Source organism: Vulpes vulpes, chromosome 5 (assembly GCF_048418805.1).
Source record: "Vulpes vulpes isolate BD-2025 chromosome 5, VulVul3, whole genome shotgun sequence".
Lineage (NCBI taxonomy): Eukaryota > Metazoa > Chordata > Mammalia > Carnivora > Canidae > Vulpes > Vulpes vulpes.
The window spans coordinates 125,829,709-125,845,578 of NC_132784.1; the positions used below are offsets into that span (position 1 = coordinate 125,829,709).

The 15,870-nt window shown below is 51.4% G+C and overlaps 1 protein-coding gene across 12 annotated transcripts in view; it reads right to left on the bottom strand.

Annotated features, from left to right (window-relative positions):
• Window positions 1-4,392: 4,392 nt before the first annotated feature.
• Window positions 4,393-15,870, bottom strand: part of ATXN7L1 (ataxin 7 like 1) — a 241,330-nt gene continuing 229,852 nt past the window's right edge. For 4 of the 12 annotated variants that reach the window (XM_072759942.1, XM_026006062.2, XM_072759938.1 and 1 more), the window contains 5 exons: window positions 14,429-14,550; window positions 12,707-13,012; window positions 9,382-10,327; window positions 6,383-6,457; window positions 4,393-4,700 (listed from right to left, as the gene is read on the bottom strand). In XM_072759942.1, the coding sequence (XP_072616043.1) occupies window positions 4,659-4,700; window positions 6,383-6,457; window positions 9,382-10,327; window positions 12,707-13,012; window positions 14,429-14,550 (1,491 nt within the window). In that variant the 3' untranslated portion in view covers window positions 4,393-4,658. The remainder of the gene's footprint in view (window positions 4,701-6,382; window positions 6,458-9,381; window positions 10,328-12,706; window positions 13,013-14,428; window positions 14,551-15,870) is intronic. The other 8 variants (XM_026006064.2, XM_072759939.1, XM_072759941.1 and 5 more) reach the window with 4 other exon arrangements.

Here is a 15,870-nt window from a genome sequence, read left to right on the forward strand (position 1 = left end):
CGTGCTCGTGGCTCTAAATTTCTTTTCTTTTCTTTTTTTTTTTTGTGGCTCTAAATTTCATTCATATACTAACAGTTCCCAAACTGGTGCCTCCAACTTAGGGCTGCTGATGGTTTCAGTCATGAGTATGCCACAGGTATTGGCACAGCAGCTTCAGTGTTCCAGTGATCCCAGTTATGAGCCAACACACGTGCACAAAACAGGACTTCTGGGCTCCACCAAACACCCCTCCTAAAAAACTCATTGCTCCTCTGGTTTCCACATCTGACGAAATGGCAGGCATCGCTACCTAACACAATCTTCTTCCCTATTCTCGGATCCAATTCCTAAGCAAGTCTTGTCAATTTAATATACCTTGATTCCATTTGCTTCTCTTTATCTCTACCGTCATCATCTTGGGAGCACACATTACATCTCACCTGGTCTCTTGAAAGAGCTTCCAAGTGATTCTCCGCCATGCTACGACCCTACTTAAAGTCTTTCAAAGGATTCCCACTGAACTGAGCATGAAATCCAAACTCTGTGAGGCCTTTTGTGACCTTGCCCTGACTTCTGTTCATCTTTCTCCCCCTGCGTTGCCCTCAGTGGATCTTCCTCAGGCTCTAAGAACTTACAGGCTTTTACCTTGGACCAGCTCTGCCTGGGATTCCCTCCCTCCCACTGTGCCTTCAGCCCACTTCCTCAGAGGGGACTCCCAGATAGCACCCCGCCATCACCCGTTTTATGTCGGCTTCTCCTTTTCTTTTCTCACAGAATTCAATTCTCTCCACCACAGCATTTGCTACAATCTGTAATTACACATTTGATCGTGTGTTTATTTATTTACTGTCTTCCCCACTGGGTTGCTTCCAGAGAGCAGCTGGGACTGTGTCTGTTTCTCACCACTGAGCACAGAGCGCCTAGCTCAGGGGCAGCCACGACAGGATGCTCCATAAATATTTGTTGAACGAACTCACTCTCTTCGATCTATCAAATGTGTGTTCTAGCAGGAAGGCTCATCAGGTGGGAACACTTTCACCCAAAAGAAAAAAGAAAGAGCAAAAATTGAAATTTTAGGAAAACCCGAAGACTTTGTTTTACAAACATATAAATTATTTTATTTACAAAGCCATGTTACAAAAAAAAAAAAAAAAGCAAAAAAAAAAAAAAAAAAGTACAATCGCTCACTGGAGAATGTCTCCAGGCCTGGTGCTGAACCATGGCAGTATCAATAGATACATGTTTGTTCTTTCCTTTTAAAACTGTAAGCCATAGAATTTACTATTTACACCTACTTTAGACATTTATTCTGCTTACAATATCACAGGCATGGAATGAATTCTATCCGATAGTGCTAATACGTAAAGGTGCGGAACAAAAAAAAGAAAATACTTAGTGTTACAAAATATGGATCGTAGAAAAGAAACCCACTCCACAAGTGTGGCATTTGTTTAGAATGTTGGGACATGCTTTCTCCAAAATTCTTCTGGAAAAGGTTCTAAAATCGGTAGTAGGAAAGGACAAATGAGCAGGTGCAAATTCTTGTCTGTGCAACAACAGTTATTGAATATACCCCATGACTGACCAGCTACGTAAAACCCACAGAGTTTTGTTAAAGTGCCATGGGCTGACAGCATAACAAAATATAAGGTGTAAATAGAAAATTTCTTTTTTTCCTTTTTTAAAACAAGAGTTCACTGAGAATCAGCAATAATAGAATATGCTGTAGAAACTATTCTCTACAAAGGTTGATCAGCGTTATTTACAATTGGTACATTGATACAAAAGAAGGCATACAAGTTATCCAAGTCGCTTTTTTTTTTTTTTTTATGGCTGACGGGTCTATGCATTGTGTTATGCTTAACAACCAGAGCTTTCGAGCCTCTATGGCTGGCGACAAGTCACAAGATCTTCAGGCAAATGGGGGGGTGGGTAGGCAGGGGTTTTGTGTGTGTGTGTGTATGTGTGTGTGCAGTCAAGGGGCTGGGGCGGGATGCGCAGAAGTACCCAAAGGATATCACCCTAATAATGCTTTATAGGCTGGTCCAGTTGAACTCCGTTAAAACAAACCCAAAGAAAACCGTTTATTTGCATTCCGTTTTTCAAGCTGTGAGTTTTTAACACATCATTATAAAGTAAACCTGTGGTTGATTGTGAAGGAAGAAACACCGTGGGTTTTCCCTTTTTGCTCAGTTTTCCAGAAATGTCCTCACCTTGGTCAGAGCCAGTCTTTCATCAAGTAAGCAGCATTCGGTGGGGAGCCTCTTTATTCCAGCTGCAATTCAAGATGTAGACAGCTAAAATGTTTAAGCCTATTGAATTGCTCCTTTCGTCCCTGTCGAGACATTTTTTCTCAGAAGCAGCCACTTAATCTCTCAACCTTTGTTTTCCCTCTCTGAGTGAGTTTATAAATCAGAGGGTTATTTTGTTGCTGAGATTTTTTTTTTTTTTTTTTGTTTTTTTTGTTTTTGTTTTTTTACTCCTGCAAGTTTTACAACTTAAAATAAATTATATATAAAAAAAAACACAACAGACTTCTAAAACCGAACAGGACAAAAATTGTGCAAAAATAACAAAGATATGTACATACTTTTCAGTCTGAAGAAATGTACAATAAAAACATAATTCAAAGAACATTTTAAAAATATAAACATTGCTTAAACTTTCCTACGTTTCATATTGTTTCTGAAACTATTCTGGTCAGTTAGCTCTGTAATATAGTAAAACATAAATTATTACAAAATTAACACTATAAAAATTTACTTTAAGAATATCTTCTAAACTTTTTTTTTCCAAAGGGTCTAACCTGTTTATAATTTCTTAAACATTTTATAAGTCTTAAAATCTGCCTTAACTTTTTTTTTTAAAAAGAAAAAGTAACCATCTTCCCTTCAATTTGTAGTCTCTTTTTCCCAAGACGTAAATAAACCAGCATATAAGTGCACTTTTAACACTGTAGAAATAAAAATGAAATCATCTGAACTAAGGTCCTGGTACCTAATATCAACTCCTGATTTTTAAAAAAATCTTCATTTTATATTAAAAATTTTAGGAATCCTATAAGAAACACGGTCAGTGCAATTCCATTGATACAAATCACTCCATTTGCCTCCCGTCTTCGCAAAATCCAATGTGGTGAAACGTAACAGTAGTCTGATCTTTGGGTTGTGGGGATGGGAAGGAAGAGAGGGAAACTTTAGGGTAGGGATGAGGGTTTGGGCCCAGCTGCAAAACTGGCATTCACTTCGGAATTGGGGATGAAGCAAAACTTCCTAGTATCTCCTGCTATCACATCGTCTGCAAAATTTCATGATTAATAGCACAGGATGCCTATTTCACGTGGTGAATTCCTTTCCCGATTACCGGTCCCTAGCGCAGCTTGTGGTATTGCTATTTCTTCAAAACTCCAGTGTGGACAGTGTTATAGCCGTTGGGCTCTAGCTTCCCTTCGCTCTTCCAAATAGCTCTTCTCCACTCGGGGGAGCTGGGCTTGCTGCACCCCCCGGGGTGACTGCATCTGAGTTGGGGCTTGGGAGAGCTTAGTGCAAGCTCATCTATGAGTGTGCCCGTTGCACGGGACCCTGGGGCCTGGGACCCCGAGGCGGGTGGGCAGTGCTTGGATTTATTCTCACCAGGTGTTTGCTACTCGACCCTCGTGGAAGCTTGCCCCAGATGCTTCCTGCAGCCCCAGCACTGCTCTTTCTCCTCCTGCCTAGCCCCGGAGGGCAGCCTGAGAACTGCCACCGCTGTGGGCACCGTGCCCCCTCCTGAGTGGCTTCCTGGGGTTCCCGTGCCCTTCTCCCTGGGATTTCTCCTTCTTGGGTCCGCCTAGCTTTGGCGCGTTTGTCCCTGGCACCCTGGAAGGTTCTGCAGAGCATGGATTCCTAACAAGCTCAGGTCAGCGGTCACCCAGTTGCCTGTCTTTTTGAGGGCTACCTTCCCCTACACATATGCTCTGCTTCTTGCCACCTTCCAGGCCCATCTGGCCTGTCCCCGACCCAGCAGATCCTCTCTGAGCTGCACAGCTGGACAGTGGTATTGGCTCAACGACATGGTCCACTGGCCGCTCCTCCCAGCTTTGCCCAGAGCGTGCAGCTCCTGCAGCGCTGGTGCAGTGCACAGACCTGGGGGAGCCGATCCGGGTCGGGGTTGGGGGGTCCCAGGAGCGGCGGGGAGGGGCAAGGGGTGGACGGGTGGGCGAGGTCAAGGGGAGGAGCACTGCGCGTGCTTGAGTTCAAGAGTTTCAGACGATGCCGAGCGGGAGCTGACATTGTGCAACGTTGTGCAACGTCGGCTCTCGGGGCTGGAGCGCAAGGACGGTGCGGTAGCAGCATCGGAAGCTAGAGGGGCGACCCCAAACTTGGAAGAACGTATACACATGGCCAATGAAAGAACCGAAACAAAACACTGGTATTGTTTTCTGTAAATCTGAAATTCACGTTCTTTTGCCTTTTTTTTTTTCTTCAAAAACTAAAAACTGGTCAATTGCAAAAAAAAAAAAAAATAATAATAATAAAATAAAATAAAATAAAAGGAAGAAGAAAGGCCAGAGCCACAGGCACGGCCCGGGAAAGCCTCGCCCCGGCTGCGCACTCCCCTCCCTCCTCCTCCTCCTCCTCCTCCTCCCGCCTGGGCCTCGGGTGGCCAGGCAATGGTTTGGAAGTGGCTTCACAGTCTTGTTATGGAAGAGTCCTTATCCTGCCCGTTCTGTTTGTGGTCTTCTAGGAAAGAAAAGAAAAGCTCGTTTAAAAACCATACACTTGGGATTACCCGCAAGACTTCAAGAGCAGAGCCACCTTGGGCCGAAGGCAGAGGGCAGGTGCCAGATGCCAAGGACTGCATGTGACCTGGCCACACGGATCCTAGCTTGGGGGAAGACACAAGGACAGATACATCCTCTGCACATGCATGGAGGAGATCTCCTCCTGCAGAGAGACCTGGAATAAGTGACCTTTGTGGTTTTTCCCCCCACTATTTTTTTTAAAGATTTATTTATTTATGATAGAGAGAGAGAGAGAGAGAGAGAGGCAGAGACACAGGAGGAGAGAGAAGCAGGCTCCATGCCGGGAGCCCGACGTGGGACCCGATCCCGGGTCTTGAGGATCGTGCCCTGGGCCAAAGGCAGGCGCCAAACTGCTGAGCCACCCAAGGATCCCCTCCCCCACTATTAATTTACCTTTTCCTACCTAACCACATGGAGAATTATCCAGGGAAGTAGAGTGTTGGATTAAGTATAAAGGGTTTGGGTTCAAGTGACTTAGCCTCTTAGTCTGGGCATCTTCAATGTATAACATGAGGATCATCATTTGGCCCTCACGGGGTTGCTAAAGGGTTTCTGTGTATGTAAGGTACTTAAAACGCTCAGCAGAGCACCTGCAGGGAAAAGCCTCAACAAATGGTGTCTATTTTATTATTATTATGTTTGTTAAGGGTGACAATGTAGCCTCCAGGTGCACTCCACAACCTGTGCAGGAGGCCGGTCAGGAACAGAGGCCGGTTACCAGGGCACAGACCCCCCTGCATCCATCCATTCCCTGCCCCCATCACACAGGATGGGGGGGGGGTGTTCAGGCAAGAAAAGGGACTCAAGATGCTGGGGATACAGAAATTACTTCCCTATGATCTTCAGTCAAACGCCACCCAACATTGGTGGGGAAACCCCAGAGGCCAAAATGCAGACAAACATTGGGATCTGGGATCTATGAAACCCACATCTAAGCTGACACAACACGGCCATGCGTATGCTTTTTCCAGTTACGTAGAACACCCATAATCCCACCCCCCTAGCCTCCCTCAGAGGCGCACACACTCCATTGGAGCAAATCATTTGTACCCTGACTACTCTCACTCTTTGAGTTTGTAAAAACTGCTAAATCTACCCTGGACATTCCCACCATGAAACCACATCTTGAATAAGAGCTGCAACTCACTAGAGGCCTTGAGAAAGGACTGATTGAGCAGTGTCCCGAGCAAGGCCCTCGGGTCAGCACCATTACGTTTCACAGCAACCTTAGGAGGTAAGCGTCACCTTTGCCATTTAACAGATGAAAACACTGAGACTCAGAGAAGTAATGTGCCTAATATCACAAAGCTGCTATTAATACTTGGGGCCAAGGCTTGTGTGTTTGTTATGTGCCAGGAATTTTCTAGAGGCTTTAGGCGAATAAATTAACTTGATCCTCACAAAGCCATGGGAGGTAGGGGCCGTTGTGATCCCCTTGTGGGTGAGGAAACTGAAGCGCAGAGAAGTTAAGTAACTTAGCCAAGGACACACAGCTGTAACCGGAAGGCCCGAGCTCTTAACTGGAGCTGGGGGTGTGAGCCAGGGTCTGCCCCAACGGCCTGGCTCTCTCTGCTGGTGACCCCAGGTACTTCCCATCCCCACCCTACCCCGGTTACTTACCGGTCGGCTGTGTCCTGGGCTGGAGATGCTTGAAGGACTGGATTGTGACAAAGCTAGGCTGCTATTTTTCCCGACCTGAAAGACACCAGCGAAGTCCCACTCAGCTACACCGGCCGGCCTGCTGCCAAAGATCCCTGGTACCTGGTGCCGCCCTGGGTCCCACGGTGCCATCACCCTCCTCCAGTGGTGGGCCACTCATGTTTCCATCTTAGATGGCAGAGAAGACAAAAACGGCTCCGGGGGCGCCTTGCTCATGCCCCTCCCATCTCAGAGGTGAGGATGAAGGACTCTGGGGAGAGGCCTGGCCCCTCCTGGAGGGCATTTGGCACCTCTGACCTCCCAGACCAGTCCCAGACCTAGCTTGTTTCCTGCCCAGTCTTCCTTGGACTGCCTTAGTTGATAAAAGCCTGAATCTTACTCTGCGTCAGTTTTACTGGCCACAGGACACAGCAAACACCTTCAGAAAACCCAGCCAAATGGCTCTGGGCTTCGCCCTTCAAGTGGGAGTGGGGGCTGCAGCCCAGGAGGCCGCACTGGGGGCCTGCACTGGGGGCCTCTCCCCCGTCCTGGGCTCGAGGTGGGCGGGTTCCTCAGGTGAGTACCCTTCCCACAGCAGCTCCTCCTTGGGCCTAGAACGAGCTCGTCCTCTCTGTGAACTCACCTTTTCATAAAGACGTCTGCCTTATACTCGCAGTCTTGTTTTTTTTTTTTTTTGTTCAATTTAATCTCTCTGGTAAATTCTGGGCTTACACCTACCAGACACAATTAAATAGATACCCAGATGGCTCCCAAAGCCCACGTTTACCTTGAATTTCTCAACGTACGTCATGCTTCTCCCAGTCTCCTAACAGAACCAACCCAGATCGCGGAGGCCTTTCCCCAGCACCTGGACATCACTGGGGTGACCCTGGACAGAGGCTTTTCTAAATGGACTGGTGACAAGCACCCAGTATCACCTGCATTAGGGAGCCAATGTGGGCTAGACCCCCGGCGGCTGTTCGAGGCATCAGCTATTTTGAATTCCCTCCTGATAAATAGTCTGGCAGAGGCCTGTATGTTCCTTTCACCGCTGGTTTTGACTAATTCATTGTGTTTGCTGAACACTTCCTATGGTCCTGCTGATCCAAGAACAGACAGGGCCACATTTGCTCAGTACAGAGACATTCCATTAACATGGAGGCATGGAGGTTAAGAGCCCAGACTCCAGAGCCAAACTGCCTGGGTTTAAATCTTGGCGCCACCATCTTCCTTGCTGTGTGTGACTTGGGCACGTTGTTTAACCTTCCTGTGCCTTGATTTATTCATTTGTAAAAAGGGGGGGGGGGGACAATGCTTAACCATTAAACGAATTAATGTATCTCAGGGGCTTGGAACAGAGCCCATCCCATAAGTGTTAGCGGCTAGAACTTTATTTAAAAGGGGTGACAGGGATCCCTGGGTGGCGCAGCGGTTTGGCGCCTGCCTTTGGCCCAGGGCGCGATCCTGGAGACCCGGGATCGAATCCCACGTCGGGCTCCCGGTGCATGGAGCCTGCTTCTCCCTCTGCCTGTGTCTCTGCCTCTCTCTCTCACTGTGTTCCTATCATAAATAAATAAAAAATTAAAAAAAAAAAAATAAAAGGGGTGACACTAGGGTGCACGTGGATGGCTCAGTCGGTAAGCAACTGACTCTTGATCTCAGGGTTGTGAGTTCAAGCCCCAAGTTGGGCTCCATGCTGGTAGAGCCCAAAATTAAAATGGTTAACACTATAGCCTTGTTGCTCAGGGGTGTGGTCCATAAACCAGTGCAGTGCTGCGGTCTGCATTTTAATGGGCCCCCCACCCCCTACCGCAACCTGGGGAATTCTTGTGCACATTCAAGTTTAGGAAGCCCCGGTTCTTCCCTCATCCTGCAGCCTGGAGGTGGCCCCACCAGTGGTGTAATCTCAGAGGAGGGCTCTGTGGGCGATGGCCCCCTCCTCCAAATCCCTGAACTGGGGGGTCCGGATGGTGGCACATGTGCCTCAGCTGCAGACAGGTGTGAGCATCCCGGGCTACAGAGAGGGGACCTACATCTCCCCTGTCTCACCTTGGCCTCACATTGCAGCTCCCCTGGCCTTTGGGGGCCAAATGTGCTGTTTCCCACGAGCTTACTTGTGATTTGTGAATCCCCCTCCAGATGTTCTCTTCATGAGGTTTTAATAAGCCTCATATAAAGATGACATAAAGCATTAAAACATCTCTTTAACAACTGCCTCTCATCTCTCCAAGATCCTCATCCCCAGACAGGGCTGGGCTTAGGGTCCGGCCCACTTAATGTCCCGGGTGGCCGGCTGCCCAGGTGGGGCTCAGGCTCTGGGGTAGGCCTGCGGGGACCACCCTCCCACCACCTCCGCCCTCTCCTGGGTGCCAAGGGGTGAGGGTGCATCTGGAGGGGGTAAGGCCTCTCCTAACTAGCTCCCCGCCTGCGAGCAAAGACCAGACTTCAGGACGGCTGAGCTTGGGCTCTTCTGCCCCGTCTTCCCAGCCTTCCTCACCGTACACCCCCCTCCGTGCACAGTGGCGTGGGACGCTTGTGCGCCAGGTGGCGTGAGGCGCAGTTTCACTGTAGGAGGGGTGGGCCCGGGGCTGCCTGGAAGGGCGGGAACAGTCAGTCACCCGGGAGGCACAGCAGGTGGCTCCCGGCCGTCACCCCCAAACCTGCCCAGGCCTCGGGCACTTGCTAAGGGGGGTTCCCAGAGAGCAGACTGGATGAAATCCTCCGAACTCAGGAGACAGGAGAGTCAGAACAGGAGGGGCGGGTCAGAAGCGCCCCGTGCCTCAGTTTCCTGGTCTGTAGGGCGGTGGTAACAGAGGCACCAGCCGCACCGGCCTGCGGGGCTTAAACGAAGCGCTACTTGCATGGTGCTTAGAAGGGCCTTCGCCGCAGTGTCGTTCCCTAACCCGACCTCCGCACGGGGTCTGTCGCCGGCCCGGGGTTCCTGGCTAAGCCCCCCGAGCCCGGGAGGGCGGGTCCCTTACCTGCCGAGAGGAGGTGCTGTTAGCGGGATCGGGCACCGGAGCGAGAAGGCTGGGCGGGTTCTTTTTGTGAACGCTATTCATACCAGGCATTTTAGTGATTTTACAGGCTTTGCTACTAGAACTCGAGTTCTTACGCTTTTTTCCTTCTGATTTGTCAAAAGAGAGGGGCAGCGAAGAGACGGCATTGTGTGAGGCCAGAGAGAGGTCCCCTGCAAGGGAGGGCACAGAGAGGGGACAGGAGTCACTGCTGCCGCCCACCGAGCCCACGTGTCTCACTATGTCCGCGGGGCCGCCGGGCAGCGAGGTCCGTCCTGAGGGCTCCAGTTTGGCACTGAGGGGGCTCACCCCATTGTTTGAGTTGTGCACAGACAGACTGTTATAGGGGGGGGCCGCCTGATAGGAGTTCAAAGCTGAACTGGCATTCAAGACACAGTTCTTTTTGTGGGGCCCTGATAATGGAGACGAGAGGGATGTCTGCAAGGTTAATGAGGAGGAGGAGGAGGAGGAGGAAGTCGAAGGCTGCGGCTTCCTCTTTTTGTTACTTGGAGACTCGTCGCTACGGGCAGACAGGTCTTTGACTTTTGAGGATTTGCTGGTTTTGGTTTTGGATGGCTTGTGGGATGGGGAAGGGGTGACAGCTGGTATCGGGGACACGGCGGATGGGGCCTTGAAGGTTGAGTCCATGATGCTGAGGGTTGCGGCCACATGGGGGAAAGCTGTGGTGTGTGACATGAGGGCGCTCGGGTCCGGCGACGCCACAAAAGCTGCGTTTGAGAGCATGGCTGATGTCATTATGTAAGAAGAGGTGAGTCTCGAGCTGATGGGAGCTGAAGGAAGATACACAGCACTGGGGTTGTTGAAAGGCTGTGAAACGGATGCTGGAACGGGGGTGGTGATGTGGGCTGCTGGCGAGGGCATGGGGCTATCTGCCGCAGGAGGGATCTTCCTAAACATGAGAGAAGAGTGAGAGAGAAACCGTGAGAAACAGGCTTGGCAGCGCTCCGGAGGCTCGACTGCGTGTGAGCGGCAGGGCTCCAGAGGAACCCCGGTCGGACCACACGATGGAAGATGAAGCCTTGAGGGATGGCGGACTCTGAATTATGGCCCTTCCCTGGTGCCCCCCATTGCAACATCCAGCAACCTAGTCTTCGTCACTTTCAGGCTCTCACATCCTTGTCTCCACGCTTGGCTACTGGACAATGGCTGATCTGGGTTCATGAATAAAGGCGAATGTTATTTAGAACATAAATTTCCCCGACACTGTTCTCTCTCTCTCTCTCTCCCCCTCCCCTCTTTTTTTGGTAATGATGACGGTGGTTTTTAATGAGAAGTAGTCATTTCACAGGTAGGTCCTGGCTTGAAGTAAGAAGTGTGAGGACAGGGCGTTGCGGCCTGCACCTGGGCCCCCCAGGCCTCCTGTCCTCTGCTCCCCCGCTCCACCCGCCCCACTCACAGGCCAGCGCCCTCTTGCTGTGCTGTCTGCGGCCTCCGCTTTACTCTGCAGAGAGGCAAGTCCACGTGAGATCGGGGCTGCTGGCTCCGATTTACTCTTATCCTCCTCCCCCAACCTCAGCTCTCTCTCTCTGAGGAGCTACGATGGGGGTGTGGCTGCCCTTTCATGGGTCTTCCCTCCCTGGATCCAGACCAGGGGATCAGCCATTTCCAGTTGGTTCTGAAGACAGATGCAGGATATGGACACAGGAGAATACACGGTCTGGGAGCGGGGCTAGGGGTATGTGGGGAGCTGGGGGTGTGTGTGTGTATCTTCCAAGAGGTTGGGAGTGCCTGGGAGCAAACTCCCTGCCTGTGGAGCCAAGGTCGGCACCAGGTGCGGGTCACTCCTGGGGCCTTCTTTTGGACTCCCACCTGCATGCAAGGCTCTGGCTCCATGTTGCTGCTACTCCGGGAACTGGGGCCTTGGGGGCACTATTTGTTCCTGATTTTTTTTTTTTTCAGGAAAGGATACTGACCTCAGGAGCCAGGTGAATATTTTCAAACGGGAGCTTTCCTATCTTTCCCCTTGCTCCCCCTCCCCGGCTTCCCTGGAAATCTCTTTCAGTGTAGCTGAGCACCCCTAGTGAGTCAGGAACTAGCTCTCTTTCTTGGAAAGTGGCACTTGAAGGTGGGCAGGCTTGGGACAGAGACCCGGCCTCTGGCAATTCCTTGTCTCCCTGGAGGCCACCCTCTCAGCTGTAGCAACAGGACCAGGTGCCCCCGGTCTCCAGAAAGAGGCCTCACTGAGAAGGAAATTCCTCTCCTAGCGCTGCCCTGAGGACTCGGTGTTCTGCCTGCAATTTGGTGGAGCTGAGGGCTTCGGACTTTAGGGTGGACTCCAGAGGAATCCTTGGGTACAGAAGCACAGGGTCCTTGAAAACAGCAGATCAAACAGATCAAATATAAGAGGAAAAATGCTGCCAAATCCACTGTGGCCACGATGGCGTTGGAAAATCTACTTTTTCGGAAGCCTAGGGAACGTCAAAGGTCCTGCCCGCACTCAACCAGGGCTCCTTAGTACTTGTTGCAATGAACCAACGAGTGAACGAATGGATGGATGGATGGGTGGGTGGATGGGTGAGCGGGTGAATTCTCAGCAGCAACATAACTATGCATGCGGGGCAAGCACTCCCGGGAGCTCCCACCGGGGAGGTCTGGACACGCCCTTACACTGTCTGCACCGCACAGCCCGGCCTGACACTGTGGGCAGATCTCTGGGGCCCGTGGCATTCGCCCCTCTCCCTGCTGCCCCTGGTGCCGCGGGTGGCCTGCTCTGGCCTCCCCTGACTCTGGTTTCTGAGTGGCTGAAATACGGATGGAAGCACCTGCTGGAAGCACCTGCGGGCAGAGGTCTGGCAGTTACTTGTCATCAGTGCCAATTACAGCAGCGCGGTGGCTCCTTTAGAGAGGGCCCCCCTCGAGGGCCTTAACCGGGAGGGCTCCGGCTGCCCCGACTGGACCCCCCCCCAAGCAGTGCAAGTCTGCGCCTCTGCTGGGTGGACAGGTCCTGCCTTCCCTGGCGGACTCTCGGGCCTGGGCTGGATGCTACGCCTTCCTCTACTGTCTGTCCCTTTGCTCCTGCTCCGTGCTAACCCAGAGCGGGCGAGAGGCGGAGGGGGGCTCGGGCCGCTCGGTGTCCCCGGAAGCCCCTGCCCCCCGCGCTGCACCGGGGACACGTTTACGTGGGTGCATCTCGGCAGTGGTTTCAGGCCCTGGCTTCGCCCCTGCACGCTGGCCTAGGGAAGTCCCGAACAACAGCCCGCGGATGGGAATAAATTACTGACAGTGCCCAGCCTCCCCTGCCAGCTGGCATGGAGATCCAGATGCTGACCTGGCTGCAAGAGAATACTGTGTTGGCGTCTCCTGATGCAGAGTTAAATGCTTGTTAAAGAAAAAAGAGTCTTGGCCGTTCCTTTTCTTCCTAATGTCTTCCACGCCCCCATCGGCTGCCATCCCTCCAGGTTCGGGCCCGTCGGGGCCTGGGGTTTGGGCAGCGAGGCTGAGAGGGCAGCGGGGCGCTACGCTCTCCAGAGTTGACACCCAGGCAGCCCCAATGTTGCTCAGTGACAGCAGATTGGTTAGGCAAGTCCTGAAAAGGGGGGAGGGACCTGACGCCCTGGGGCTCGGGTTTCTGTGCCTGAGGAGGAAAGGAATATGGAGCTTGAGCCGACAGGACACCAGGTAGCGAAATACAGATCAACACATTCCTTCCACGTGTCCGGGTTTACACCTTGCGCCACGCAGGAGAGCAAAGGGCTGCGAGGACCCCGGGGCCGGCTGCCAGCATGGGGAGCGAGTGCACCAGGTTCAGTCACCGAACCACCAGGAATGCGGCCCCCCCGCGTGCAGCGCCCGATTGTGGCGGCGGGGATCGGACACGGGCACACGACCGAGGGCGCCCTTCTGACACACTGAGCTGTCGCTTCAGTGAGAAGAAACGATAAGCTTCTCTTGTGGCCCTTTCCTGCCCCGTGGTGAAGTGTCAGCGTGCGGCCCCCGTGGGGCTTGCTCCTGCTAAGTTCGGGGCCGGTGGCTCTCTGGGCATCGCAGGGATAAGGGCCTGGGGTTCCACGGTGGCTGGGAGGGGGGCCCGCTGTGGACTCTGTCCCCGTGTACGCCCACGGCAGCCTCTCATCCTCAGGAATGCCCTCCCGCCTTCCCGGGCTGCCCTGGGTGGGGTGAGGGGGCTTCCTCAGCCGGCCGGGCCCTGACCCGAGGGGTCCACGACTCTAATGGATTCTGATGTCCTTAAAAGCTCACCTTTGTGGGAGTGGGTGGGTGGGTGGGGGGAGTGCCAGCAGGGCTGGCCGAGCGTTACTGAGTGGCCAGCACGCAAGGCCCCATGGCTGTGGTCGGAGAGGGGTCTAGCTGGGTGCTCTTTCACCAGGGCATCCGCCTAAGTCAGGAAGCTTTCTTCCCTTTTTACGAATCTCCTACTAGGATGTGAGTACACTGGGAGGTGCTGGGGGAGAAAGGGGGGGTCAGAGGAATGGAACGTAAGCTGGAGTTGAGGGTGGAGAGAGGTACAGGGAGAGGGCAGGAGAGAGCTCTAGTGAGGTGGGAAGGGCCAAAGACAAGCTTAACCAACTTTAAACAGCACTCAGGATCCGCCCTGTTGGCCGCTGTACACAGTTTTTCACAGGACACTGCACCATTAGAAATGGGTCCATGACCCATTCGTGAAATGTCTAGTATCGACACTGTAGCATTAACATCACAAACAGAGGCATATTCTTAGGATCCTTAGGTGTTCTTAGTCATAGCAAAAAGGCCCTTTAATACTCTTACATAAACAAGATCTCATCTAATGCCTTTTTCACTTAGTTTAGAAGATTACCAACACAAACATGATCTCCAAAGACGACAAGGCACACGTTGTACGTGTGTCTGAGAGCCATTAAGAAGAGCTGGCATTTCAGAATTAACCACGGATCCCGATTTCCGAGTCATTTTGTTCTATGAGAAGCCAACTACCACGTTCATCCAGAAAGCTAGGGCGCAGACAGTCGTGGGGCAGCTCTGAGCAAATATTGCACAAAAATGGCTCACTTACTTCCACATCTGTGAATTCAAGTGTTTTTCTACCATGGAGTTTAGTGCGAATCGAAAACGATCCCATCTTCTATCAAACACATAGTACCCGCGTCCCATGAGGCGACTCCCGAATGAGCAAAACTGTGAGGGAAAAGACATTTTAATTTTGATTACAGGTTAATAAGCTAATATAAACCATGCAGAGAAAAATAACATTTGCACAAAAACACACAGGGGTACAATTTTACTCAAAATAAAGAAGCAAATAGTGCTGAAGCCAAAAATATTTCTGTGGCGCTTTCGTCTGCACTCTGGATTCTCTGCGGAACCTCGTGTGAGGACTCAACAGTAGTGACATTCAATTTTCCGTGGCACCAAGGGCTACGTTCTCTACACCCGGGATCGAGCCAGTATTTTTGGTTCAAAACAAACAAACAAACCAAGACAAGCCAACGACAACCAGCAGGCGGCATGATTTTTCGGCTCGGCCGGCTTATGGTGTATCATCCATCTTCTCCGGGGACTCACGGTCCCCTGCTTGTCATTACAGTAAGGGACACTGCTTGTCCCGGTGCAGTCCTCAACTGGCCAGAGCTTTCCTGTCCATTGTCACCAGGGCCACTTGACTTCCAAGGAGGCTATGCACTCCTTCCTTCCCCAGTCCTGACCTCATGCCCACCTCTCTTGTAGGCTGCCCTGCGACACGTCACTGCCACCATGCTTCCATTCATGCTGTTCCCTCCAGTTGCCCTCTCCTTCCCCCTTCTCTTGAAGTCACAATTCTCTGCTCCCTGAGCGCCCTCGTCAAGATTCTCATTTCCACTGGCCCTTATCTGAGCAACCTCGTCCCTCGGAGCTCCCTCTGCACACCTCTCGCATGCTGTGTTACATTTCACCTTGAAATCACTACATGGCTCTTTTATGTTCTATATAAATAACGTCTATGTGCCTCACTTGATTATAAATGTATAAAGCCTGGAAACCTCGTCCTCTTCTCCCTCCTCAGTATGAGGACGGTAGGGATTTGGGCTAATGAATGGATTGGAGAGACAAGGTCCTACAAAATGTTTAAAGCAAATCATTGCATTTAAAACATATGGCTGATGGGAGATCCCTGGGTGGCTCAGCTTTAGGGCCTGCCTCTGGCCCAGGGTGTGATCCTAGAGTCCGGGGATCGAGTCCCACATCAGGCTCCCTACATGGAGCCTGCTTCTCCCTCTGCCTGTGTCTCTGCCTCTCTCTGTCTCTGTCTCTCATGAATAAATTATAAATTCTTTAAAAAATAAAAAAATAAAAAAATAAAACATATGGCTGAAATATGAGCAGTATGATGTTTAATGGACATCACTGGATTATGATGTTAGGGCAACCAGAAGGCCAGCAGACAGAAATGCAAGAGGCGACCTCCGAGAAGGTGACATTTGGCTGGTCGAGAGCTTGGGCGAGTCTGCATAAGACTCT